Source organism: Saccopteryx bilineata, chromosome 4, assembly GCF_036850765.1.
Source record: "Saccopteryx bilineata isolate mSacBil1 chromosome 4, mSacBil1_pri_phased_curated, whole genome shotgun sequence".
NCBI lineage: Eukaryota > Metazoa > Chordata > Mammalia > Chiroptera > Emballonuridae > Saccopteryx > Saccopteryx bilineata.
The window spans coordinates 134,086,294-134,111,979 of NC_089493.1; the positions used below are offsets into that span (position 1 = coordinate 134,086,294).

The following is a 25,686-nucleotide window of genomic DNA, read 5'->3' on the forward strand; positions in this document are numbered from 1 at the left end:
CCCATGGCCTCTGTCATGCATCATTTGGATGGATTTATTTTTAGAGGGAAAGAAAATAGGCTCTGTCTCTAACCACCTTTACCCCCACTGCCACACCCTCTCTCACTGCCATGGTCACCCACCTTTGCAGCTCTACCATCACCCCACACCTTTACTACTGTCACTGCCCCCACTCAACTCAGTGTCACCCTTCCCCTCCCTCTTTCCACCATCACCTCCCCCTCCCATCACACAGTTCTCTGTAAGCTCCTGTTTGCATGTGGCAGGGACTTAGTTGCAGCAGAATCAGGAGCACCCCTTCTCTGAGTTCCCAGGAGAGGTGTGTGGGCACCTCTATAGGGAATACTGTGGCAGTACCTTGGCAGGGATGTGAGGGTGACTGGGGTGGCAGGGCAGGGTCTCCCCATAGGGAGGAGGGTGTGCATGCTACAGCTCCTGAAATGCAAGCAGGACAGCTGAAGGTGCCACCTGGGTGGGCTTCGGACTGACATTTCTGCTGATGTAAATGAATGCAGGTCCAGGCTGCCTGCGACAAGGTGAGCAGTGCTGAGTCATCAAGCAGGAATCGAGTCGCAGCCAGGAAACAAGTCACACATTAATTTGTGCAGCTTGGGAACAAAACCAATGTGCCAGCTCCAACCTGTTGTGTTAGAAATACCAGGGGGCCTTTTCTTCTCATTTATTGTCCCCTAACAGCAACTGTATAAAGGAAACCAATCTGGAGCTAGGCTGCGGGGAGCCCAGGTAGATCAGTCCCCTGCTCACTTAGGTTCTTGCCCTCAGAGCACCAGATTCAGAGCCTTGAGCACTAGAACAATCCCCTCTGTCCCGGGGAATTGTAGCATGGAAAGGAAAAAAGAAAATATATTTGGCAAGGGTTTCTTTAAAAGTAGCCTGAATGACCTAATTAAGCACATCTCTTTCAAATTAAACACAGTAGAATTGTTAAACTTTATTACACATTGCTACACTTGAGAATTGTCTAAAAATGATTTTTTAGGATAATAGTCTTTTCTTCTTTATCTTCACTCACTCCCTGGGTGATGTCATCTAGTCCCATGACTTTAAAATCTTGCAAATCTCAGTCTCCAGTCCACATCTCCCTCCTGAACACCTGGTTCACACAGCCAGCTGCCCTCGGTTTTCTCTGCGTGGACACAAATTTAATAGACATCTCAGTTTTAACATAGTTGTAACAAATCTCTTCATTTTACACCCTGACCTGATCATCCCTGATTCTCCCCCATCTCAGCTCGTTCCTGATGCCCCTCTTTCATTTACGTAATCATGAGCTATGTTAGCAAGCACTGCCTAAAACAGCACATCAACCCTCCCCTCATCCACCCACCCCCAGCCCTGCCCTGGTCTGGCCACTAGCCTTGCTGGCTTAGGTGGTTCCGGCAGCCTCCTGCATGGATCTCCCTGCTTCTCTCACCACCCAGCAGCCAAAATCTACTTTAAAAACATACATCACGTCCTATCACTCTCCTGCTCAGATCCTCCAGCAGCTTGTCTTCACAAGGCCATCAAACCTTGTGAAGGGCACCCAAACTCTGCCCACCTTGCTTTCCGACCTCTTCTTCCACCACTTTCATCTCCTTCATGCTAGTCATGCTTTTCCTTGAAAACACGGGATCCATTCCCAACACAGGGGCTCTGCACTTGGTCTGTCCTCAGGTCTTCTCTGGCTTGATCCCTCACCTCACACAAGTCCTTGCTGAAAGGTCACCTCCTCCAAGAGGCCTTCCCTGACTACCTTACCTGAATCACCCCCACCTCTTCACTCCTCATCCCCTTTCCCAGTTTCTTTTCTTCAAGGCACTTCCTGTCTGTCTCTTCCACTCAAATTTAAGCTCCAGGAGGGCAGAGATTCTTATATATTTTGTCCACTGCTATATCTCCAGTACATAGACTAGGGCCTGGCACACAAGAGCACTCAATAGGTATTTGAACGAATGAATGAGTGAATAATGAATGAGACTAATGTCTTCCAACTTGCTACTCCCTTTTCCCCAGCTTTATGTCCTGAGTTGTCCAAAGAAGTGGCCAGAAAGCCTTACTTACAACCCTCCCCAGAGCAGTCATTAGGGATCATTTCTGAAGAGAATATATAAGGTGTCAGAAAAGGCTCTGCTGCCTGACCAGGAATTGGCACAATGGATAGAACGTCAGCCTGGGATGCTGAAGACCCAGGTGCGGAACCCTGAGGTTGCCAGCTTGAGTGTGGGCTCACCAGGTTGAGCACAGGGTTGCCAGCTTGATCCCATGTCACTGTCTTAAGCTTAAACATCGCTGGCTTGAAGCCCAAGGTTGCTGGCTTAAGCCCAACATCTCTGGCTGAAGCCCAAGGTTGCTGGCCTGAGCAAGGGGTTACTCAGTCTGCTGTAGCCCCCTGGTCAAGGCACATATGAGAAAGCAATCAATGAACAACTAAGGTGCCACAACTATGTGTTAATGCTTCCCTTCTCTCTTCCTTCCTGTCTGTCTGTTTCTCTCTCTCTCTCTCTCTCTCTCTCTCTCTCTCTCTCTCTCTCTCCAAAAAAGAAGAAGAAGAAGAAGAAGAAGAAAAAGAAAAAGAAGAAGAAAGGGCTCCACTTCCAGGGACACTGTCATCATCACCCAGTCCAGGTCATAGCCAGCTGGTAGAAAGCACGCCAACAGGCCAGAGGAGGAGCTCAGCAGACAGAAACTAGGCATCCTGTGCACACAGCTGTCTGGCCCAGGGCCATGCCAAAGGGATGGACTCTCTCTCATGCAGAGAGCAGGCAGGGGAGTTCAGGACTGGCTACAGAATTTGTAGGACCCATGGCAAAATGAAAATGGGGACCACTGACAGGGGCAAGGAAGTTAGTCTCACCTTCCATGAGCCCACTGCCCCAACCCACTGTAGATCAGCCTCCCCAGGGACTTGCACACCCCCTGCACCTGATTCAGAACCTGATCTGAAGGTGAGCAAAGGCCCAACAATTCTCACCGTGGTGCCATCAGCCTGGGACAGGAACAGAAACCATTGTGCCCCACCCTCAGATGTCTGGAGGTGTGGGTATAAACATTACCCTGACCACACCCCTACCCAGGCCCTTAGCAGGGGTGGAAGGCAAGGAGAGAATGCAGACACCTTCCCCAGTGTGGACCCCTTAACTGCCTAATGTGTAGGGCGGCAGTAGGGGTAGAGGGAGGCCCATCTGGGCCCAGAGGTGGGAAGCATGTGGCACCTCCTGCGAAGGTGAGGCGGTGGCTGCACCAGGACTGCACACCGCCAGGGCTCCAAGCCCCAAGCATGTCCTCCATAATCCCATCTAATTTCCCTTACAAAACATAAATTCAAAGGTAATTATTAGGAACTTTTAAGACACCCTAGCCAGATGGCTCAGTTGTCAGTTGGATAGAGTGTCATCCCAATCCACCAAGGTTGCTGGTTAGATCCCTGGTCAGGGCACATAAAAAAGTCAACCAATAAATGTGTAAATAAGTGAAACAACAAATCAATGTTTCTCTCTCTCTCACTCCCTCTCTCCCTTCCTCACTCCTCCTTCCTCTCTCACTAAAATAAACAAATAATTTTTTTTTTTAATTTTGAGAGAACAACCCCAAAGCATTAAAACCCAAAGCTCAGGATCCCTCTGAGTGCAGGGCAGAGGGGGTGGTGGCTGAATTACTGCAGCAGTCACGTGCCTGTGAAGCCAGCCCTGGTTGTAATCTCAGGGTTGTAATCAGCCAGGGTTGCTCTGTTACCCTCTCTGGCATTAGAAGCCCTTCTGAGTCACACTGCCAGACTCCTGTTCTCTTTACTGGCGCTCTGGTGGCACCACCAGCTGACATTCCCTGATTCCAGCAGGGAACCAGCACAGGAACCCTGTCTGTGGGCCTACCTTCCCCCCAGAACCTAGAGTGGATCGGAGCCCCTCCACCCAACCTGTATAGGCAAGAAGCCCTGGATTACTAGGTAAAATCTGGGAGGAATATCAAAGATTTCTTAAGTTTTTATTTGTGATCATTTAATCTCAAGTATTGTCTTGGGGAAAAAAAAAAGTAACATCTGAATGTGAAGATTTTTAATTGAAATATAATCTACATGCAATGAAATGCATAAATCTTTGTCAGTGAGTTTTGACAAACGTATGCACCATCACTGAAATCAAGACATTAAACATTCTATCACCGTAGAAAATTATCTCAAGTCTCTGTGCAGTCGACCCTCCCACATACAGGCAATTGCAGCTCCTGTCGCTATAGATTGGTTTTAGCTATTCCTGAATTTCATGTGAGTACAACTATACACTACACAGGAAGAAATCTTTTGTGTCTGGCTTCTTTCACTCAAAACATTTCTGAGTTTTCTCTACGTGGCTGGTAAGTCGGTTTGCTCCTTTCTATAGCTGAGGGGTACTTTATTGTGACGGGATCAGTTTGTCAGCCATTCCCACTGATGAACAAACATCAAGTTGTTTCCACTTGGGGACTTTTAAGAATGAAGCTCTTATAAATAATTTCGTACATGTCTTTTTGTGGCCATAGACTTTCATTTTTCTTGGATACATATTTATGGATGACAAATAACATCATGCTTAGCGTCATTAGTCACTAGGAAATAGAGATTAAAACTACAGTGATATACCAGGCACACCTGTTAGAATGGGTAAAATTTAAAAGGCTGACGATAGTGTCGATAAGGATATGGGGGAATCAGACCATGCATATGGTAATGTTTTCTGCTTTGATGATTTCTTCTCTTACCTTATTCTTTATTCTATTTCTCTTTGGTATTTTTTTCTTCTTTTTCTTTCTACTTCAAGTGGAAGCTTGGTTCATTGTCTCTTGGATTCCCTTGTTTCTGATGAGATGTGAAACATTACTCTTACTGTTGTTTTCCTGAAGAGGATGTTACCTTTCTTCCTCTGGCTGCTTTTTGCATTTTCTTGTTTTCTTTGGTTTTTGGTAGTTCGATGATGGTTTGCCTTTGTGATTTTCTTTGTATTTGTTTAAAGTCACTGACCTTACTGGATATTGAGTTGATGTCTTTCATCAGTTTTGTAAATTTTTAGCCATCATCTTTTCAACTATTCCTTCTGCCTTGTTCTTTCCCTCCTCTCCCTCTCAAACTCCAATTACAGTAAGTTAGTTGTATTCAGATTATGTCACAGTTCTCTAATAATCTGTTCTTTTTAAAAAAAAATTTCTTCTGTATGCCTCAGTCTGGGCCTTTATTATGATTGACTTGCCTTTGAATTCATTGATCCTGTTTTCTGCTATGTCCAGTCAATTCTCATTCTTATTAAAGATCATTTAATAAAGGCTTTGTTTCAGATAGTATATGTTTCAGTTCTATTAAAGGCTCATCCTCTAAATTTGGGTCACTTAGATGTATGTATATTTCTTTATTACTATCCCATGACTTTTAAAAAGATAAGAATTTTAGTTTATCTGGTATTTGCTTTTTCTTTTTACTTATTTTTATTTATTTATTTATTTTAGAGGAGAGAGAGAGAGATTGAGAGAGAGAGAGAGAGAGAGAGAGAGAGAGAGAGAAGGGGGGAGCAGGAAGCTTCAACTCCCATATGTGCCTTGACCGGGCAAGCCCAGGGTTTTGAACTGGCAACCTCAGCATTCCAGGTCAACGCTTTATCCACTGCGCCAACACAGGTCAGGCTATCTGGTGTTTTCTTGATGTTATAATAGGAACAACAGTCTTCTGCAGACTTGTACATCCTAGCCAGAAGTAGAGATCTGTCTATGAAATTTTAGGTGCTATGTTTTTTCCAATATTTTCCATATTATTGGAAAATTGCAAGAATAGTACAAAGAATTCTCAAATAGTTTTCACCCAAAGACTCCATGTATATTTTGTCAACTGTCCTCATGAAGTCCTTTATAGAGAGTAGACAACAGATCACCTGTCACACTGATTGTCATCTGTCTTCAGCCTGCAGCAATACAGTTTCCCCAGTCCTTCCCTGCCCTTCCCTGCCCCTCCTTATCCTTCCCTGCCCTTCCCTGCCCCTCCATGCCCTTCCCTGCCCTTCCCTGCCCTTCCCTGCCCCTCCTTGCCCTTCTCTGCCCTTCCCTGCCCCTCCTTGCCCTTCCCTGCCCTTCCTTGCCCTTCCCTGCACTTCCTTGCCCCTTCTCTGCCCTTCCCTGCCCTTCCTTGCCCTTCCTATACTTAATACTTTAAAGAGTATAAGCCAGTTATTTTAATAATGCTTCTTTTCAGCTTTGTCTGATGTTTCCTCATGATTACATTGAGGTTATGAGTTTTTAGCAAGAATGTAACTGAAGTGATGTGAGCTTTTCTTCCTGCATCCCATCAAGTTAGGAATTGATGTCAACTTGTCCCATTACTGGTAATGTTCACTTTGATCACTTGAACACAATGATATCTGCCAGCTTTCTCCACTGTAGAGTTGCTGTTTCCCTTTAATATTAATAAGTCTTTTGTGATGAGATACTTTGAAACTATGTAAATATCCTGTAATTCTTCTTTCACCTACTAACTTTACTATTTGTTGATTTGTTTTTATTCCTGAGTTAGTGCATCATGATAGCCAAATGAAAATTTTCTAATTCCATCATTTCTTCTACATTTATTAGTTGACATTGTACTGTTAGTTAACATTCTACTGTCAACTAATAAGGAAGAGGGTTCTTTTTCTCCATATATTAGCTCACTTTTTAAAATCAGTGTGGATTTGTGTACTTTTGTTTATGTGCTAGGATATTATCTAGTACTATCATTATTTACTTTTACACTCCAGTGTCCCAGATTTGGCCAATGGGCCCTTCTTCCAACTGGTTCCATATCCTTATGACATATCCCAGTATCATGAAGGTGCTTCCTCACTTTCTGGTACAAGATGTTCTGGACTATTCTTGTGCTTTCCCTGCCCTTCCCTGGAATAAGTCATTTCTTCAAAAAGAATTGGTTCCCGCCCTGGCCAGTTGGCTCAGCAGTAGAGCGTCAGCCTGGCGTGCAGGAGTCCCGAGTTCGATTCCCGGCCAGGGCACACAGGAGAAGCGCCCATCTGCTTCTCCACCCCTCCCCCTCTCCTTCCTCTCTGTCTCTCTCTTCCCCTCCCGCAGCCGAGGCTCCATTGGAGCAAAGATGGCCCGGGTGCTGGGGATGGCTCTGTGGCCTCTGCCTCAGGCACTAGAATGGCTCTGGATGCAACAGAGCGATGCCCCAGATGGGCAGAACATCACCCCCTGGTGGGTATGCCAGGTGGATCCCGGTCAGGCGCATGCAGGAGTCTGTCTGACTGCCTCCCCGTTTCCAACTTCAGAAAAAATACAAAAAGAAAAAGAAAAAAAGAATTGAATCCCACCTGACCAAGTGGTGGCACAGTGGATACAGCATCAGACTGGGATGCCTAAGGACCCAGGTTTGAGACCCTGAGGTTGCCAGCTTGAGTGCGGGCTCATCTGGCTTGAGCAAAAAAAAAAAAAGCTCACTAGCTTGGACCCAAGGTCGCTGGCTCGAGCAAGGGGTCACTCGGTCTGCTGAAGGCCCGCGGTCAAGGCACATATGAGAAAGCAATCAATGAACAACTAAGGTGTCGCAATGAAAAACTGATGATTGATGCTTCTCATCTCTCTGTTCCTGTCTGTCTGTCCCTATCTATCCCTCTCTCTGACTCTCTCTCTCTGTCCCTGTAAAAAAAAAAAAAAAAAAAAAAAGAATTGGTTCCCTTACTGGTCCCTGCATTCAGAAACCAGTCATGAGAGCTCAGTGTGCTCCTTGCTACTGGGTTTTGCTGTCCTCAGAGTCTCTCAGACACAAGATCTGGGACATCTATGGATGTACATGCATTTACACACATGTAGCTCCTGTGAAGCATAAGTCCACATCTATACCTCTGATGCCAGTCCAGCCAACCACAGGGTTCACTCTACATTTCCTGTTTTCATGTTTGTAACTCTCTTCTTAGTTACAAACCTGACTTAGAGAAACCTGACTGCCATTTTCCTCAATATATATGTTACTTGGGGCCCCCCCGTATATGAATCATCTCCTCCTGACCCCCAGCAGGCTGCTGCCCCCCTCAGCCACCTCCCTGCACGCGTCCTAACCCCACATTGCCATCACTCCACTGGGCTGCCTATCAGAGTCAACTAAGCCACCGTCCCTTTGGTCCCTCTCTTTGTGAGGACCTGCCACCATTGGGTCACCACCATGCTCTGATGCCTTCCTCTTAACTATGAATTTTTGAAGATAAGACATTGTTAGAATTTTCTCTGCTTGGAATAAAAGAGCAGACACCATCCTGACCTGTTTTGAGTTAAAATAATAAGTGTGCTTATTGTCACAAATCAAAGATAATTTTGTTTTGGTTAAAATAACCTGCTTAGACAGATATTTTTCAATTTCTAATATTGTTTAATTTTGCTACTCTAAGTAAGACTGAGCCAATACTGACTACAGAATGATTTCTTCCTGGGGTGCAGGTAGAAATACATGGATGAGAGGAATGCCTCATGCTCTGATGCTACCGCCTCAGGAGAGCAGGACCAGCCAAAGCAGGGCTCATTCTGACCAAAATCCACCAGAGATGATTTGACATCATTGGCTGGTGACCACGCTGTGGGGACCTGCCTGAAGCGGGCCATTGCTGACTCAGAGGATACTTCAAACTCAACTCAGCCTTTTTTATTTCTTTTATTGGAAGTGGAACAAAAGGGGTCAATCACTGTCCTTGTATTTGTCATTAGCCACGTCTGTATATCTAGGACAGTACTGTTCCTGAGAGGCCTCTACTCTGGGTTTCAAGGTGGCAGATAGGCACCTTGTTATTGGTGACAACAGTGTACTTCCCTTTCTTTTCTCCATCGCACCCCACTAACAGACTTCTCTTTATTGTTTAGTTCCCGGTGACAGAAGAGTTTAAATTTGCTTTAAAGATACAAGTGGACTCAGAAAAATTAAAATAGGCGGTCTTGCCATGACCCTGGCCCTTTCCAGGTCTCTGCTGCTGTGGGAGCTGTTCTTAACCCCTCTCCAAAGGGCTAAATGGTGATGTGTTGAAAATAATATCCCTGTATTTATGTCAAAGCTTTTTAATTGCTGGAGTCTATTTTTAAATGTCATAATCTGACTTCTGCCTCTGACAACATGGCAGATATTTTTAAAATCCTTTTAAGCATTGATGGATTGGTAAGAAAAATACAAAATACTGAAAGGCTAAAAAGCAAGTGAAATCAGGAACACAGAGAGGGAGAGTAACTGTGAAGCTGTCTTGACCTTGAAGCCTTTAGCCAAGCTGAGTGAGCTTCAGCTTCAGTCTGCAAGTCATTCAGGGCACCATGGACAAATCCCACCGTCCTCCCAAGGTGGAAATATTTGAAAAATTTCCCCATGCCCCATATAAACCTGGGACCCAAAAGGGTTATATCTGCAATGACAAAGTGAACAAGAAAGAGACTCGCCCATTCCCCAGGTGCTACAAGACAACATGCCTGTCTCAAATCTTGTCACTGAATAGAGAGGGAGAAAGACCCCTGATAATGTGCTGCCATATGCTGATCACCACAGGTAATGGTCGCTCAGATGCAAAGTCTGGGTAGTCTAAAAAATCTCACATGTAAAATTTGATTTGAACCAGAGCGATGGTGTCCTTGTGTACCTGATGCAGTCAAGATGAGCCCACCTTCAAACTGCGCCTCAAATATTTTCACAGATAAATTTTCAGAAAACGTGAAATCACTTAAAAAGTCTCAAAACACCATGGGGAAAAATACTATGTAAGATTCAGCATAATCTATAAGTAGCAAAATGACACAGAATATAAAAGGTGTATGTTCAGCCTGACCAGGCGGTGGTGCAGTAGATGGAGCATTGGTCAGGGATGCTGCGGACCCAGGTACAAAACCCTGAGGTCACTGGCTTGAGCAGGGCTTCACCAGCTTGAGCATGGGGTTATGGGCATGACCCCTTGGTGGCTGGCGTGAGCCCAAAGGTCTCTGGCTTGAAGCCCAAGGTTGCTGGCTTGAGTCCAAGGTCGTTGGCTTGAGCAAGGAGTCACTGGCTCAGCTGTAGCCCCCCAGAAAGCTATCAGTGAACAACTGAGGTGCTGCAACTGTGAGTTGATGCTTCTCATCTCTCTCCCTTCCTGTCTGTCTGTCCTTCTCCCCCCCCCCCCGCAAAAAGATGTATATTTAATATTTTTAAAAGAATGAAAACATGATTGAAAATCAAGAGATTGGCCCTGGCCAGTTGCCTCAGTGGTAGAGCGTCGGCCTCGTGTACAGAAGTCCCGGGTTCAATTCCTGACCAGGGCACACAGGAGAAGCGCCCATTTGCTTCTCCACCCCTCCCCCTCTCCTTCCTCTCTGTCTCTCTCTTCCCCTCCAGCAGCCAAGGCTCCATTGGAGCAAAGATGGCCCGGGCGCTAGGGATGGCTCCTTGGCCTCTGCCCCAGGCGCTAGAGTGGCTCTGGTCACGACAGAGCGACGCCCCGAGGGGCAGAGCATCGCCCCCTGGTGGGCAGAGCATCGCCCCCTGGTGGGCAAGCCGGGTGGATCCTGGTTGGGAGCATGCGGGAGTCTGTCTGACTGTCTCTCCCTGTTTCCAGCTTCAGAAAAATACAAAAAAATAAAAAGAAAAAAGAAAAAAAAAGAAAATCAAGAGATTATACAATGGCCAGTCATCTTTGGATGGACTAAATAGAACTTCTAGAAATAAAATGTCAAAGTTAAAAAGTTGGTGGGAAAGTGTAAGAGTAGATTAGAAAAGGCTGAAGAGGGAATTGAGGAGCTGGAAGATGAATTTGAAAATAATTACACAGGAAAACAAAACATGGGAAATGTGAAAGAGATAAGGGATATCAAGATAAAATGAGAACTTGTAACGAATGTCTGATCAGACTCCCTGGGAAAGGAGAGAAACAGCTGAGAAGAGATAACATCTAAAGCCAAATGACTGTGAGTTTTCATGAGTTGATAAAAGACAAGAATCCTCACTTCCAGGAAACCCAGTAAAATATAAGCAGAATAAATGCAAAGAAATATGCATATTTATATTACAGAGAAACTGAAGAAAACCAAAGAGAAGAGTTTAAAATTACCCAGAGAGAAAAGATGGCCCTACAAAGGAATGCAAGGGCTGCCTGCTGGCATCTCTGTGATAGAAACCAAATAACAGGACTGCAATGCGAATTGAGAGGAGAAATCTGTGAACATAGGCTCAAAATGACACAGCCTGAGTAACTCTTTATAATGTGGATAAAAGAGGGAAAAGGCAGCATAAGTAGTGATTGAAGGAGACTTGACTGGGGGGGACACACAGTACAACATACAGATGATGTATTATAGAATTGTGCAACGGAAATATATACTTTTATTAACCAATGTCACCTCAATAAATTCAATTAAAATTTTAAAATAAATAAAAGGAAAATAAAAATGATAAAATGGATATTTTGTACACACATAACTAAGAGAATTTGAAGGTGAAGAAGAACTTGTAGAGAATAAAGATAGAATGAATATATACTATTGTCAGGCATTTAAATCAGGAAGGGAGTGATTGGAATACATTTGTTCTGAGGTTCCTCATGTAGAGGGTGAAGGTATTGGTGAATTTTAAACTGGCTTAGTTAAACACTGAAAAAATTTTAATTGTAAACAATAGAATAATAAAAAGTATTTTTAATTTTTATAGGAGTAGAAAAAAAAGAAAAGTGAAGTATTCTGATCAAAATAAGGAAACAAAAGAAAGAAGGCCATAGAAAAAGGCAATAAACAGGCCCTGGCCAGTTGGCTCAGTGGTAGAGCGTTGGCCTGGCATACAGGAGTCCTGGGTTCAATTCCCGGCCAGGGCACACAGGAGAAGTGCCCATCTGCTTCTCCACCCCTCCCCCTCTCCTTCTTCTCTGTCTCTTTTTTCCCCTCCCACAGCCAAGGCTCCATTGGAGCAAAGTTGGCCCGGGCGCTGAGGATGGCTCTATGGCCTCTGCCTCAGGCGCTGGAATGGCTCTGGTTGCAACAGAGCAACGCCCCAGATGGGCAGAGCATCGCCCCCTGGTAGGCATGCCGGGTGGATCCCGGTCGGGCACATGCGGGAGTCTGTCTGACTGCCTCCCCGTTTCCAACTTCAGAAAATACAAAAAAAAATAAAAAGGCAATAAACAGTTTAACATAGACCAAATAAATAATAATATGTGCATACAGTGAACGCTGTAGGGGAAAATGAATGAATCATAGCTGTTTGCAAAGATATGGATGAAACAAAAATGAAAAAAGTATAAGAGCAAGTGAACAAGTCTCCACACATAGGGAGTCTGATTCCTTTTTATATGTTTAAAACATCCAAAATAAGCAACATATTGTGTAGAAATATAAAGATTACCTCCAACTACAAAGAAAAGGAAACAAACAACACAAAATTTGGAATGGTAGGTACTTTATTCCAGGTGGATAGCTAATCATTTATCAATGACCATCATCTCCCCAATGCAGTGGTCACTCTTGTCAGATGTTGAATTTTTATATAAAGTGGGATTTATTTCTGGGGCCTCTCTTTTTCCCTGTCAGATGTATATTGATTTGTCTATTCCCCCATCTATATCTTATTGATGTGATCATAGCAGTTTTCTGGTTTGATGCTCAGATATCTGGTGAGGCACCTCTGCCTTCACCATTGTTTCTCTGATTTTTTGTGGCTATCTAGGGCCACTTATTCTTCCCAATGAACTTTCTAAGATCATCTTATCCAATTCCAAAAGGATTTCCTTTGACTTATAAATTTGTGGTAACATCTTCCCACCCAAGAGCAAGAAATGTCATTGCATTTGTTCAAATCTTATATCGTGACCTTCAGTGAGTTTTTAGTCTTTTTTGATTGTTTGTTTTTCATATTTTTCTGAAGTTAGAAGCAGGAAGGCAGTCAGACTTCCACATGTGCCCGACCGAGATCCACCCGGCATGCCCACCAGGGGGCGATACTCGGCCCATCTGGGACATTGCTCCATTGCAGCAGGAGCCATCCTAGCGCCTGAGGCAGAGGCCACAGAGCCATCCTCAGTGCCCGGGCCAACTTTGCTCCAATGGAGCCTTGGCTGCAGGAGGAGAAGAGAGAGACAGAGAGGAAGGAGAGGGGGAGGGGAGGAGAAGCAGATGGGCACTTCTCCTGTGTGCCCTGACCAGGAATCGAACCAGGGACTTCCACATGCCAGGCCAACGCTCTACCGCCGAGCCAACCAGCCAGGGCCTATAGTCTTTTTCATATTGGTCCTGTGGCTTCCTTGTTAAATTTATTCATAAATATTTTATGGGTTTTGCCATTATTATGAATGAGCTATTTTTCTCTTTTTCATTTCTAAATATTTATTGCTAATGAAGAGAAGAATGATTAATTTTGACTTATTTATCATCTGCCCAACCACTTCATCATAATTCTCTTCTAATTTTAATATTTTTCACTAGTCTCTTGGTGTTTTAAGTATACAGATACATAATCAGTAAAAAGATAGTTGTTAGTTACTTTTTCCGAATTTTTACTGATTATTTTATTTTGTGTTATTATCCTTCCTTTTTAAATAATAAATGGTGATGAAAGGTATCCCTGTCTAGCTCCTGATTTTAACTGAATAGTGGTTGGCCATTTACGATGACATATTTAAAGAGTTTTTCTCCTTTCCTTTTTCCTTAACATTTTAATTTGGAGTGACTACTGTATTTTTAGGACTTTTTGTTTCTGTTTTTGCTTGGGTTTTGAGATCTGTCTTCTGCTTGATCTTGGAGGCAACAAATTTGATCCTCAATATGGATTATCCTCTCCTTACATTCCTCAGGCTTTTTTTGGTTCAAGATTCATGGTTTTAGAGGACAGAGGGAAAGGGGATGATAGGATAGGATAATCCTGAAGGGAAGGGGGGAGGGTGCTATGCGAAGGGGGGCAAAGGAGATGTTGAGGGGAATACGGGGGAGGGGGAATGCATTTGGGCAATCTATGTAAACACAATAAATTTAAATCCATTAAAAAAAGATTCATGGTTTTCTTGGAAACCCTCTTTTTGCTGCACTCACATCTAGAGTTCTGATGTTTTGTTGTCTTTGTGGATATCAGCACCCTACTCCAGCAGCTCCAGTTCTGGGCATTCTTCTCCTCCCTGGAGGCTGGATTCTTCGTGTAGATGCTTATTTTCCACTGTCTGCTCACTGGGGCTCAAGTTCAGTCACTGGAGTAACATGAGGCAGGAGTGGGCCCACAAATGGGGGATGGCTGACCCCTCAGGGTCTCTGTCTAGGAATAGACAGATTGTCAGGCCCCTGGGGAGACACTTGGGAAGAGCCTCCTACTGTGTGGTCAGCATACATTCTCCTGGCCTCAGAAGTAGAGCAGCCCTGCCCACCCCAGAAAGTCAGCCTCACCTGGAACCTGGGGCCCACCTGCCAGAGCCACAGAGGCAATGGCTCAGGCGAGCCAGAGGGTGGGGCTGAGAAGAGAGAGAAGAAATGAAATTCTCTGTTTGATATTGTGACTAACTGTGTTCTGATATTATCCAGGGCATATTTTCACAGCTGCTAATCTCACTGAGAGAAAAGGGCAGAGCTTTGAGAAGAGAAAATGATACCCTTCTGATTAGAAAACACTATTTTTTCTGTGCTAATGTTAGATAGATATTGTCATCGGGCTTCATGTTTTCTTCTTTAAAAGGATAATCAAGGAGGAGAGCGTGTTATTGTCTCTGGTTGTGAGACATGTCTGTGACCTCTGGGCAGCGTTTGGACAACAGGTAATGGGCCCTGGAAGGGTGGAGCACACCCTGGGTGCCTGTGAGTGTTGAGTATAAAGTGATGGGGGACATCATCGTGGCTCATGCTAAATGTCTCCAGAATAATGCTTGAAATAACTAGAGGCAGCCCAGGTGTCGTGGTCTTGAATCACTAGTTGGTGGGGAAGCAGGAAAGAGCCCCGTAATGAGGCATCAGTGAGAGAGCAGCAATATCTGGACCCTCAGCTCGAAGGTTCAGGGAGCCCCGAGGAGCTAGAGAAAGTGAAACAGGAGCTCAGGACCAGGAGGAAGAAATGAGGGCCCTGGTGATAGAGACTAAGACACATGCAAACCGAGGCTGCTTTGGTGGAGAACAGGGACTGAGGGTAGGAATGTATTTGGAGGAAATGCTCTAAAACAAAATCATTTTGTAAAAGACACTCTCCCAAAGGCAACAATCCTATCGTGCTTCAATGTTTATGCAGCTTTTTTTCCCTGGGTCTCAGAAATAACCCTTCAGTAGCCAGCTGAGATAACTTAATAGGGCACACACAGGTAAAAAGGAACAAGAGATTTTTGTCATTTTATTATAACCAGACCACATGCAAGCTAGAACATGGGCTTTTACATCTGTCCTAAATTCACAAGTGACATTATTTTTCCATCTCAAGAAATCTCTACGACCCCTTCTTCTTACCAGTAAGAAACGAGGCTCATGTGTGAAAAAGACTTGCTTTGGTCAGGGTGAGAGAACCTGAGTCTGCAGCCTGTCGCCGGTGCTGTCCACCGTCTCGGCTCTTCCCGCAGCTCACTGCTCAGTGAGTTGCCATTATCTGTTTCCTTAAAGGCATTCACTTCTGATCACTCAGACCTCTCACCTGCAATCTTGGGGCTCTGCAGTGTTTTTACCAGCACCTGTCACCTGGCACCTTCCGCAGCCCGCTCTGTGCCAGGCCTTGTGCAGAGCTCTGAACATAAGTAGAACCTGGTCCTTGTCCTGAAACACCAGAGCCCATCCCATCCTCTGCCTGGAGCTCTGACTGACTGAAGTCTGGCTGCTGCAGGCCTGGCCCCGGGCTGCTGTGCTGTCTGAGGCGACAAGGGGACAGGGGATCACCACTCTGCCGGGTCAAGTACACAGTGCTGGCAAGCAGCCAGAAAAGCCTCCAGGCCAAGAGCCTGGCAGCTCAGTTTAAGTGGAGTATGCCTGTGGGAGGCCTTGAGGAGAAAGCTCTAGAAGTCATTGGTCAGGCAGCATACTGTCATCACACACCACAGAGGGAGAAGCAGCATCACAGAGCAGAGGGCACCCAGAGGGAAGGGGAAGCCTACAACCTACTGTCTTTTTGCTCCCTTTCCTCACATGGGGCACCACTTGTCACGGAGACAGTGACTACTCAGAGACTACATGGCGTGCACCAAGGGGCCTAGGGGAGACGACCTTACAGTCCCTGCACAGGTGTCTGACACAGCCCCAACCCCCAGTCCTAATGGGTATTTATTGATACACACAAATGGAAGCAGAGTCGAGGATGAGGAAGTCAGGAAGGGGAACATCTTTAGAGCAGACAAAAGGGCAAAGGAAATAGCTCACTTTGAGATATTTGCCCCACCTATTGATTAATCAGAATTACTAATTCTATCCCTATTGTGTTGCGTTCTGCGCAGTACTGTGTTCAGTACTTTTGTCAGTAAAGCCACTGTGGCATTTGCCTCAGAACTCTGAACTCTGTCCCTGTTCTGTGTTCCTATTCAGGGCCTCTACACCGGACCTAAGTGGGCCAGAAATGTCTGCGGGCACTGCGGGCACTGTGGCCGTGCTAGGGGCTCACCTGGCAGGTCTGGGCCCTGCTGACTGCCTGGCACCACCTGAGCTGTTGAGTGCAATCTGCAGAGTTTGGGCTGCAAGTCTGTTCTAGTCACTCTTCCTTGAGATGTGTTGTTTCAGATGCCCTGTACACAGAAGCTGGGCAGAGTCTACCTGGGCCCAGCAAATCCCCTCAGCAGAGGAAATTGCAAGGCAAGCATTTCCTTGAGATATTTTGAAACGTGCCATGTCAATTCTGTTTTTTAAAACCAGTCAATACTTCCAATATAAGCATGCTCCATTCATTAAAGCAGGCCTCCTAAAAACTGACTGACCCACACCATGGACACATGCAGCGGTGAAACCAACGGCTTCTTATCTTTCAGTCCTGGGTTTTCACCTCGGCACTAATTCTAAATGTATGAATAGAGCATTTATGGTGTACCCAACTCTTGACAGGAACTATCTTGTTGAATCCTTAATCAGCAACAAACTCTTGTTATTCTCAGTTTTAAATTAGAGGGGAATGAGGGTAGGGGCCTTGGCTGAGTTCCAAAGCTAACAAAGGCCAGGAGTCAGTAGCGAGGTTTAACCGTGTGTTTCTGGAAACCCAGCTCAGTACAACAGAGCCCTGGCTGAGTTCTGACACAGCACGCACAATGGGGAAGCAGTCCTGCATCATCAGCTCACATGTAGGCCAACACCGCCACATGCCTTTGCCACATGCATTCTTATCTGTCTCAACAAAGCTGAACTCAGTGATTTGGAGCCTCATTTTCTCCCTTCTGGGGCCTCTTAGTGAGGCTGGGGTTCCCAGTTAGGGGAAAAGGATGAAAGTCCTTGGCAGCCTAGTAAGATGACATCTGTCACTGTAGGCACTTTTTGTACTGGAAAAAAAATCCAAAACTTGGAAATAAGGCAAAGGGAGTGTGGCAGTGTCCAGAGCATCACTGAACAGACCCACGCGAGGATCATGTACTGATCTGGGCTAGGGGAGTGCATCTTTGTTCAACACCCTGTTTACTACTGATGACAAGCCCAGACCATATGCAGTTGCACATTAACTTGTATATTTGTTTCCAGTAAAGATGCAAACTATTTCATTCTGGCTAGAAAAATGACCCCAAAGGCTATGGTATTCTTGCTCTATACATCGTTAAATAATTGCATGTCTCACCTGAGCATCTCATCTATTCCCATAGACTCCTCCACTCCTCTGGTCCCCTCAGTAAAGAGTCAGACAAACCTTAAATCAGGCTCACTGTATATTCCCCTGGGAGTCATGGTTTTGTTTTGAAAAGTAATACTTTGGCACTTACATTCACTTGCAATCAGAAATAAGCTCCCCCTAAAGCCCTGCCCAGGGCCCTCTGGCAGCACGCAGGAATTGCATTTACACTTTGGCTTGATCCAGAGTTGGATTGATATAAACTCCTTAGGCAGAATTGGGAGTCTACCAATCAGTTAACGTTGGTTAACGTCTGCTGTCCCTCTTGATGTTCCAGGCATTTCTGATTTTGACGTAGCACTTTGTTTGGAAGCCAGTGTGTCAGCCCTCAGCTTAGGACCTGTGAGCTATGCACCTGACAGGTCACATTACCTCCTGTCGATGGGTAATCATATGTTTCTCTTAAGCTTTGGGACCTAGAGAATTTGGTCAAGACATTCAGAGCTGGTCAAAATTCTGCTTTCATGAAGCACACAATTGCCTTGGTTTGGTCTCTGTTCTGTGGCCACTGGGAGGACATCACATCTGCCCAGCAGTCACCTGAACAATTTCGGGGGTAAAGGCTGGGGAGGAAGCAGGGAGACATTGAAGATGAGAGACATTATAATGGAGGGAGGAGCCAGGTATCTGGGCATGACAAGGAGGGGGTTTGGGCCTATGATATTCAGAGATCCAAACAGAGCTTTCTTCTGTCATTCTGTAAACCTCAGCCCTCAGAGAGGTAGCTTAATTGGCCTCTGAGCTGCACATTCTTAAGGTATGTGAGCAACAGAAATCCAACAGGCCAGGCATGCTGATGTTGGGATATAGCCTAACATGAGAGAAGCTCAAATTATGGACATGGTTTCTTGAGGCAGGGACCCTGACCCCAGCTGAGCAGGTGATCCCCAGTCTGAACGATTTAGAGTGAGAGTGATTCAAATCTAGGCTCCACCACTTACAGCCTACTTGCTGTATGACCATAAGCAAGTCACTTCTTGACTCATATTTTCTAATCTGTAAAATGGGCATATTAACATGCCTCAGCATGAGGCCTGTGTGTTTAATTCACAGAGCTATAAACAAAGATTAGATGAGCCCACATATGCAGCTCAGTGTTGGGCGCAGTGCCTGGCCCTGGCCCACCTCAGCACACAGCAGTGACTTTAAACCAGGGGTCGGGAACCTATGGCTCGCAAGCCAGATGTGGCTCTTTTGATGGCTGCATCTGGCTTGCAGACAAATCTTTAATAAAAAAAATAATAACGTTAAAAATATAAAACATTCTCATGTATTACAATCCATTCATTTCTTACCACTCATGTTCATGGTTGCGGGTGGCTGGAGCCAATTACAGCTGTCCTCCTGGACAACACCAAATTTTTATTGGATAATGTGTAACGTACACGGATCATTGTATGGCTCTCACGGAATTACATTTGAAAATATGTGGCGTTCATGGTTCCCTCAGCCAAAAAGTTTCCTGACCCCTGCTTTAAACATTGCCCTCTCTGGCTGGGTTCTGCACTTCTCTCTGGGAGAAACTACAGGTTTTCTTCCTAAAACTTGAGTGTGAATGAGACTTTGCAGGGCAGACATGGACGTGGAGCAGCCCCAGCACCCAGGGCACCCAAAGGATGTGAAGGTTCCCACTCAAGTGACCAGTGGTAAGAGCCCAGGAGGTCTGTTTCCCTCCCCACTGGCAACCTGGGAGGTGCTAGGTTTATGGGAGTTTTTGAGGACAGGCCCTTCCAGCCAGGTATGGAGGTGGGACCTCTGGTTTATGGGAGTTTTTGAAGACAGGCCCTTCCAGCCAGGTGTGGAGATGGGACCTACCTCCAACACTCAGTTCCCAGGGGCCGACAAAGCTTCCAGGGAACCAGAGTCACCCCCAACTCTCCCAAGGGTACAGTGAGGCAAGGTGGCGACTTTGTCTCTGCAGTCACAGCTCCCTGCAGACTGGGTCTGCCCAGCATCTGAACAGGACTTTGCAGACCAAGCATCTTCGTGAGTCAGCCCCCTCACTTTGCACGTGGGTTCCAGGGCCCGGACTGCTCCGCTCTCCCCTGGCCCCAGGCTCTGCCCCCTCACTTTCAGCCTCAGGTCAAATCTCACCTCTTCCACGAGGCTTCCCTCACCTCAGAGGAGAGCTGGCCCATGCAGCGCTTCTATTTCCATCCTAGCATTTACCATGACCCATGTGTGTCTTGTTTGTTTTGCTCTTCACTCTTCTCTGTCTTCCTACTCTGCCATGTAAGTGTCCAGAGGACAGCAGCCTCGTCTGCTCTGTGTCCCCAGCACCTAGAACAGGGTCTGGCACACAGGAGGTATTCCAAAAATACTTGTTGGATGACTAGGTAGGTGGAGAGCTGGCAGGCAGGCCCTCCTGAAGTGCCCTGTCATTACTCCCCACCCATGTGGGGCACAGAAACTGTGCCAGCCGGCTGGCTGGGTCTCCACCTGGCTCTCACACAACCCACACTCTGCAGCCACACCCAAGGCCCTGGGTGCTCTCTGCAATGAGGGAGTCAAAGTTGACCAGGCACTCTGTCCCAGGACCACCTTGGGCATGTCTGAGGGTGTACGTTGTCTTGGGAGGGTGGCAGGGGGAGTACTGGGACCGTGACCTGCAGCTCCTGGATAACACACCCTTTCCGTCTGCATGCCTCTGTATTCACACTGCTCTTCTAAAGGCAGTTCTCAGCTTTAGGTCTTTAAAAAACCTGACCATGACCCAGGATATGGGGCTGCACCTCCCCGGTGAGTTTCTATGATGCCCAGAGAATAAAGCCTGTGTCCTCTGTGTCTGCTGATAGGAGGGCAGCTGCCCCTGTGCATGTGCCTTCTGTCTGCAGAAGTGGGAGACCGCTGCTGTGCAGGCTAGTGTCCACAACAGGCAGCAGGGAGACCGTCAGCGCTCGGGGGGCTGGTTCTTGGCAATGTGAGTGCCTTCTGCCTCCACACCCCACTGTTCCTTACCTGCACTGGGCGTTGCTGAGAGTGTGGCCACCTCAGAGCCAAGAAGTCACCTCACTGTGGCTTTACTGTGGGATGAAGTGAGGCAGTGGGGATGTCAGCCCAGTCCTTTGCTGGGGGACCGAGGGCCTGCAGGAGGAGGCCCAGGCAGTACTGATGACAGAGACCTAGAGTGGAGACCTCCCAAGGCCATGTAAGGGGAGGGAGCTCTCTCAGTAATCAAGCCAAGGACAAGTTCTCAGAGAGAAATGGTGCTCTGGGCAAATGTGCTCACAGGCATTAGCATTCCAAAGTAGAAAACTAATGGTTTGCTCTCGGGTGTAATTCAGAGCACAACCCCTGAGTGTGGAGCAGGCTTTGGTTTGCTCTGTGTCAAAGCCCAGTTACAGAGCTGTCTGTGCTCTGGTGTGGTCAGTGGTGAGGGAGGCTTCCTGCTCCGGTGAAGGAAGCGAACCTACCTCCTCTGTCGGGTCCCGCCACTGAGATTACACAGACTTGACTTGGACCGTGACTAACCTCCTTCTCCCCTACCTACACTTCACGTTGGCAGTCCCAGGTCTGTGTCACTCATACAAGAACCCTTACCTGAATCACAGAGGGAGACTTTAGCACCAACTGGTACAAATGGACTTGTTTCTCCTGCCACCATAACTTTCATGTAATAATTCCCATTTGTGACCATGTTCAGCAAATTTCATTAGTCTTGAAAAGCGGCTTATTTGGTATGATAATCAGTTTCTGACCTGGGTAAATGACTCTCTTTATGACTGTAAATTGAACACATATTTTTCATGCATCATGGTTGTCCTCATAAATACTAAAGGCAGTTGCTGGTGGTCTCACTTGGTTACTTTTCCCATTACTGTTTCATCATCATCCAGGTAGGAGTGGAGAATTCATCCTGTTTTAGTAACAAAGAAGTGGTGACAAGGGGCTTGTTTAATAGGAAACCACCACTTGTCAGCATCCCTGTGGCAGACGGGATCCCGGGCTTGTCCCTGTGCTGGGCATTCTCAGCTTGTCCCGGGCCTGTTGTTGGCAGACTGGGAAGGGGCAGGTGCAGGGCTTTAAAGCTATTTTTGCTTTAATTGCATATAATTAGGAATCAATTGTTTGCCAACAGCTGATTCCATGTCCAGAGAACCTAAATGTTCTTGACAACTTCCACAAGCCCTAGTTGGCATGTTTTCTTAGCACGAAGACCTCCGTCACACCTGCAAGCTAATCAAGTGTTGGCATAGGGGTATCACACACATGCTGCTTTTCAGAAGTGTTTGCTGCAATCCAGGCATGCAGGTGTTTCTAAGGAGAAAGGGTCAGGGAGTGAGTGTCACCCCATCCAATGTGAGCTGGCTTTCCTTTGACTGCTTAGGCTGGATTCAGTGGTCTCAGAAGCCCCTTCCTGCTCTGCTACTCCAAATTCTAGTCCCCTGGACCCCAGGAGACCCCAAGGACCCAAGGACATGTCTCCTCTTCATGTAAGCTATCCCTGCAGTTTCCCTTGTGCCCCCCTTGAAGGAGGCAAGGGGAGATGCGCCTCTGGGAAGGTCACTGTAAGCGGGAACCCTCACCACCCTTGCCATCTCAGTCTCTATCCTGGGGTTTGCACAGTGGCAGAACCAGAATTAAAGAGATCAGCTTTTAAAATGGTGTGTTTCTTAAAACCTGAGTGTCCGGGGGCCACCTGAGGACAAATGTCCTGCACCTGTGGGGTCTCCTGAAGCCAGAGAGCGGGGCAGACCCTGTGGGGCAGAGAGGGGCGCTTGGATGTGAGGTGGCAGGAAATGGACCCAGGGGTGCGCTAGAGTTGATCTAGGAAAAGAAGCACAGTCTGGGTGGTCAGTAAGGCCAGAGCAGAATGGACCAGAGGCTCGGAAACTCTGGCTCTGTTTTTTGCCAGACAGGACAATTAGTGGGTGCCCTTCCCATCGCATGCAGAAGTTCATTAACGTGGTGATACAATGGCAATGCTTTGTGCTCTGGCCCTGTGTTGGGAAGGGAACAAGTGCTGATAATTTTAGAGTTGTGTTTCTTTCATAGTAATGAGAGCTTTCCAGGGTAACTCATTTTTCAGGTGAATCACCAAACACACTTGGTGGCAAAGCAGCCATAAACACGTGGCAGGGCTTTCAGCCCAGAGCCGCTACCCTCACTGGGAGCCACGCAGCTCTCCCCCCATCCCCCTGCCTGTCAACCTTGATGGGGAGGTGCGCAGTGCAGCGTGTGAACACCATGGAGCCTTGAGGCGATGGGTGAACAATTAGCCAAGTGGATAAAGGACATTCACGCCCACTTAAAATCTGCACTTTTACTCTGCTTGGAGATATTTGACCTTCTAGTTTATTATGATTCAAGAAAAAGTCAATATTTCTTAGCTTACCAAGGTCAATGGAATTTAAATGAGTTATTGAATCAAGCAGTTAATCTATCAATAACTGATTCTTTTCCTTTCAAATCTATAGTGATGAAAAGCAGACTTAACCAAACACAAGAAAAGGGTTTCTTTTGTTGCTGTTGTTTGTTTGTTAACCCCATGGACTGGAACTGGCATTGGAAGTTCAATGTAGAGTGCCAGGGCCCTTCTGTTCTATTGAGAATTTTGAAGATTTAATTAAAACTTGAAAGCAAAGGCCCTGGCTGGTTGGCTCAGCAGTAGAGCATCAGCCTGGCATGTGAAAGTCCCAGGTTCGATTCCGGCCAGGGCACACAGGAGAAGTGCCCATCTGCTTCTCCACCCTTCCCCCTCTCCTTCCTCTCTGTCTCTCTCTTCCCCTCCCGCAGCCAAGGCTCCATTGGAGTAAAGTTGGCCCGGGCGCTGAGGATGGCTCCATGGCCTCTGCCTCAGGTGCTAGAGTGGCTCTGATTGCAAAGGAACAACGTCCCAGATGGGCAGAGCATCACCCCCTGGTGGGCATGCCAGGTGGATCTCAGTCAGGCGCATGTGGAGTCTTTCTGTCTGCCTCCCCCTCCCCAAGGGACACCCAGCAACATCACAGGGAGGAAACCCAAAGCAAACTGGCAGCTGCCATTTCCAGGTTGTCGGCCTTCTTGCTGCACTGCCGCACTGCTAGAGAGGGTGAGACAGAGAAAGGCTGCTGGTGCCATCACTGACGTTATGCAATCTGGAGAACTGTTTTCCCCAGAGGCAAAGGCCAGCCTCTGGCCTCCCAGCCTTGACTGCCCTCCCAACCCCCACCTCAAACATTTAAAATACCATGTTTTCCTTACTCTACACTTCCTCCAGGTGTCACAGTGGCTCCCCAGTGCCTAACATACCGGGCCGAAATGCCTCTGCCTGGCTCTCCCAGTCTCCTAGAATCACACCGTGCTCCCCAGGACCCATCCACCCTCCCCCTTGCACAAAACTCCGCCCTACCTCAGGTCCCTGCATGTGGCAAGGGAGCCTGCACTCGAGCTCTTGGTGTTTTTCTGAAAGCCCTGCTGCTCTCAGTTAGCATGGCCATGGGCACTTTGCCACCTATATGTGGACCCCATTCATTCCTTCCTCCCAGATGGACAGGGCGCATGTCTGAGATGTCTGGTGTGAGCCAGCCATATAAACCAGGCTCTATACTACATGACCTTGCTCTTGGCACTGCCGGCCAGCTGCTGTTGGAGTACAGGGCCTCTCTTGGGCACCCTATGCCCCCAGCACCCTATGCTCTGCTCACCATGACTTGAAAGAGCCACAAAGGAAACCAGGACCCCACCAAGTTCCTGGAGCTGACCCTCTGTGTTTGTGTGCCTGGCAGGGCTTCCCAGCTACGACGGGCTGCCAGCCTCCTGCAGGAAGAAGCTATGCAGCCATGGGAGCAGGTGCGTGCTCAGCAGGGAGACGGGGGAGCCCGAGTGCCGGTGCCTGGAGGCCTGCAAACCGAGCTACATGCCCGTGTGTGGCTCCGACGGGAAGTTTTATGAAAACCACTGTGAGCTCCACCGTGCCGCCTGCCTGCTGGAGAAGAAGATTGTCACCGTCCATAGCAAGGACTGTTTCCTTAAAGGTAGGAACATGGCTTTATGTCCCTATGTTGTAGGGTTTGGGGAGCATTCTTCTGATGGCCTTTTGACCACTGGCCCAGGTATCCAGAGGTTACAGGTTCCATGTAAAGGCGGTAGAGAAAGAGGAAGGCAGGAGCCTTCACAACAGGGAAGCAGAAGCATTTGGAGACGCAGGCTTTGTTGGGGCCACCTGCCCTCAGAGAGCAAATTCAGGGAGGCACAACTAAGCCCTGGCTGGTGTGGAACACGTGTCCAGGAGGAGCCAGGCCAGAAGGTGGTGCCCAGGTCTCACACACATAGGGTGGGCCTGTCAGGGGATGATAGGTCCTACGTGTGCCCCTCTGAACATAGCCACATGAATCAGGGGGCAGGCTGTGCATAGATTCTAGTACAGTGGGCTCCCGCATGGCAGGCTCTCAGACCCTGGCCTGGTGTGGTGCTGATGGAACACCCCTCCAAGCTGACCTGGCCAGGACACCCCTGAGCAAGGCAGACAGGCCCTGATGGACAGAAAACCATGTCCATGGAGCTGAGGCCAAGGGTTCATGCTCGGCGCTGGGGCTGAGTTGAAAGAAAAGGCCATTGGCAGCTCCCATGGGAGGGTCAGAGCCCTCAAGGCAGGGCATTGTGGCTCTTCCCAACGGATCCATTCTCAGCACCTGGCATGGTGCCTCGCACCAGGCTGATACCTGGTGGCTCACAGATGTTGGAAGATGTGAGAGTTAGAATGCAAGTTCCACAGTGGCGCAGTGGATGGAGAGTCGGACTGGGATGCGAGAACCCAGGTTTGAGACCCCAAGGTCACCAGCTTGAGCATGGGCTCATCTGGATTGAGCCAAAAAAAGCTCACCAGCTTGGACCCAAGGTCGCTGGCTCGAGCAAGGGGTTGCTCGGTCTGCTGGGGGCCCGCAGTCAAGGCACATGTGAGAGAGTGGTCAGTGAGCAACTAGGGTGTCAAAACAAAAGACTGATGATTGATGCTTCTCTTCTCT

General features: G+C 47.3%; 1 protein-coding gene across 2 annotated transcripts in view; it reads left to right on the forward strand.

Moving 5' to 3' along the window:
- The window catches only part of FSTL4 (follistatin like 4), a 539,950-nt gene that overhangs the window by 212,340 nt on the left and 301,924 nt on the right, over positions 1-25,686 (forward strand). For both annotated transcript variants that reach the window (XM_066278325.1, XM_066278326.1), the window contains exon 4: positions 24,448-24,696. In XM_066278325.1, the coding sequence (XP_066134422.1) occupies positions 24,448-24,696 (249 nt within the window). The remainder of the gene's footprint in view (positions 1-24,447; positions 24,697-25,686) is intronic.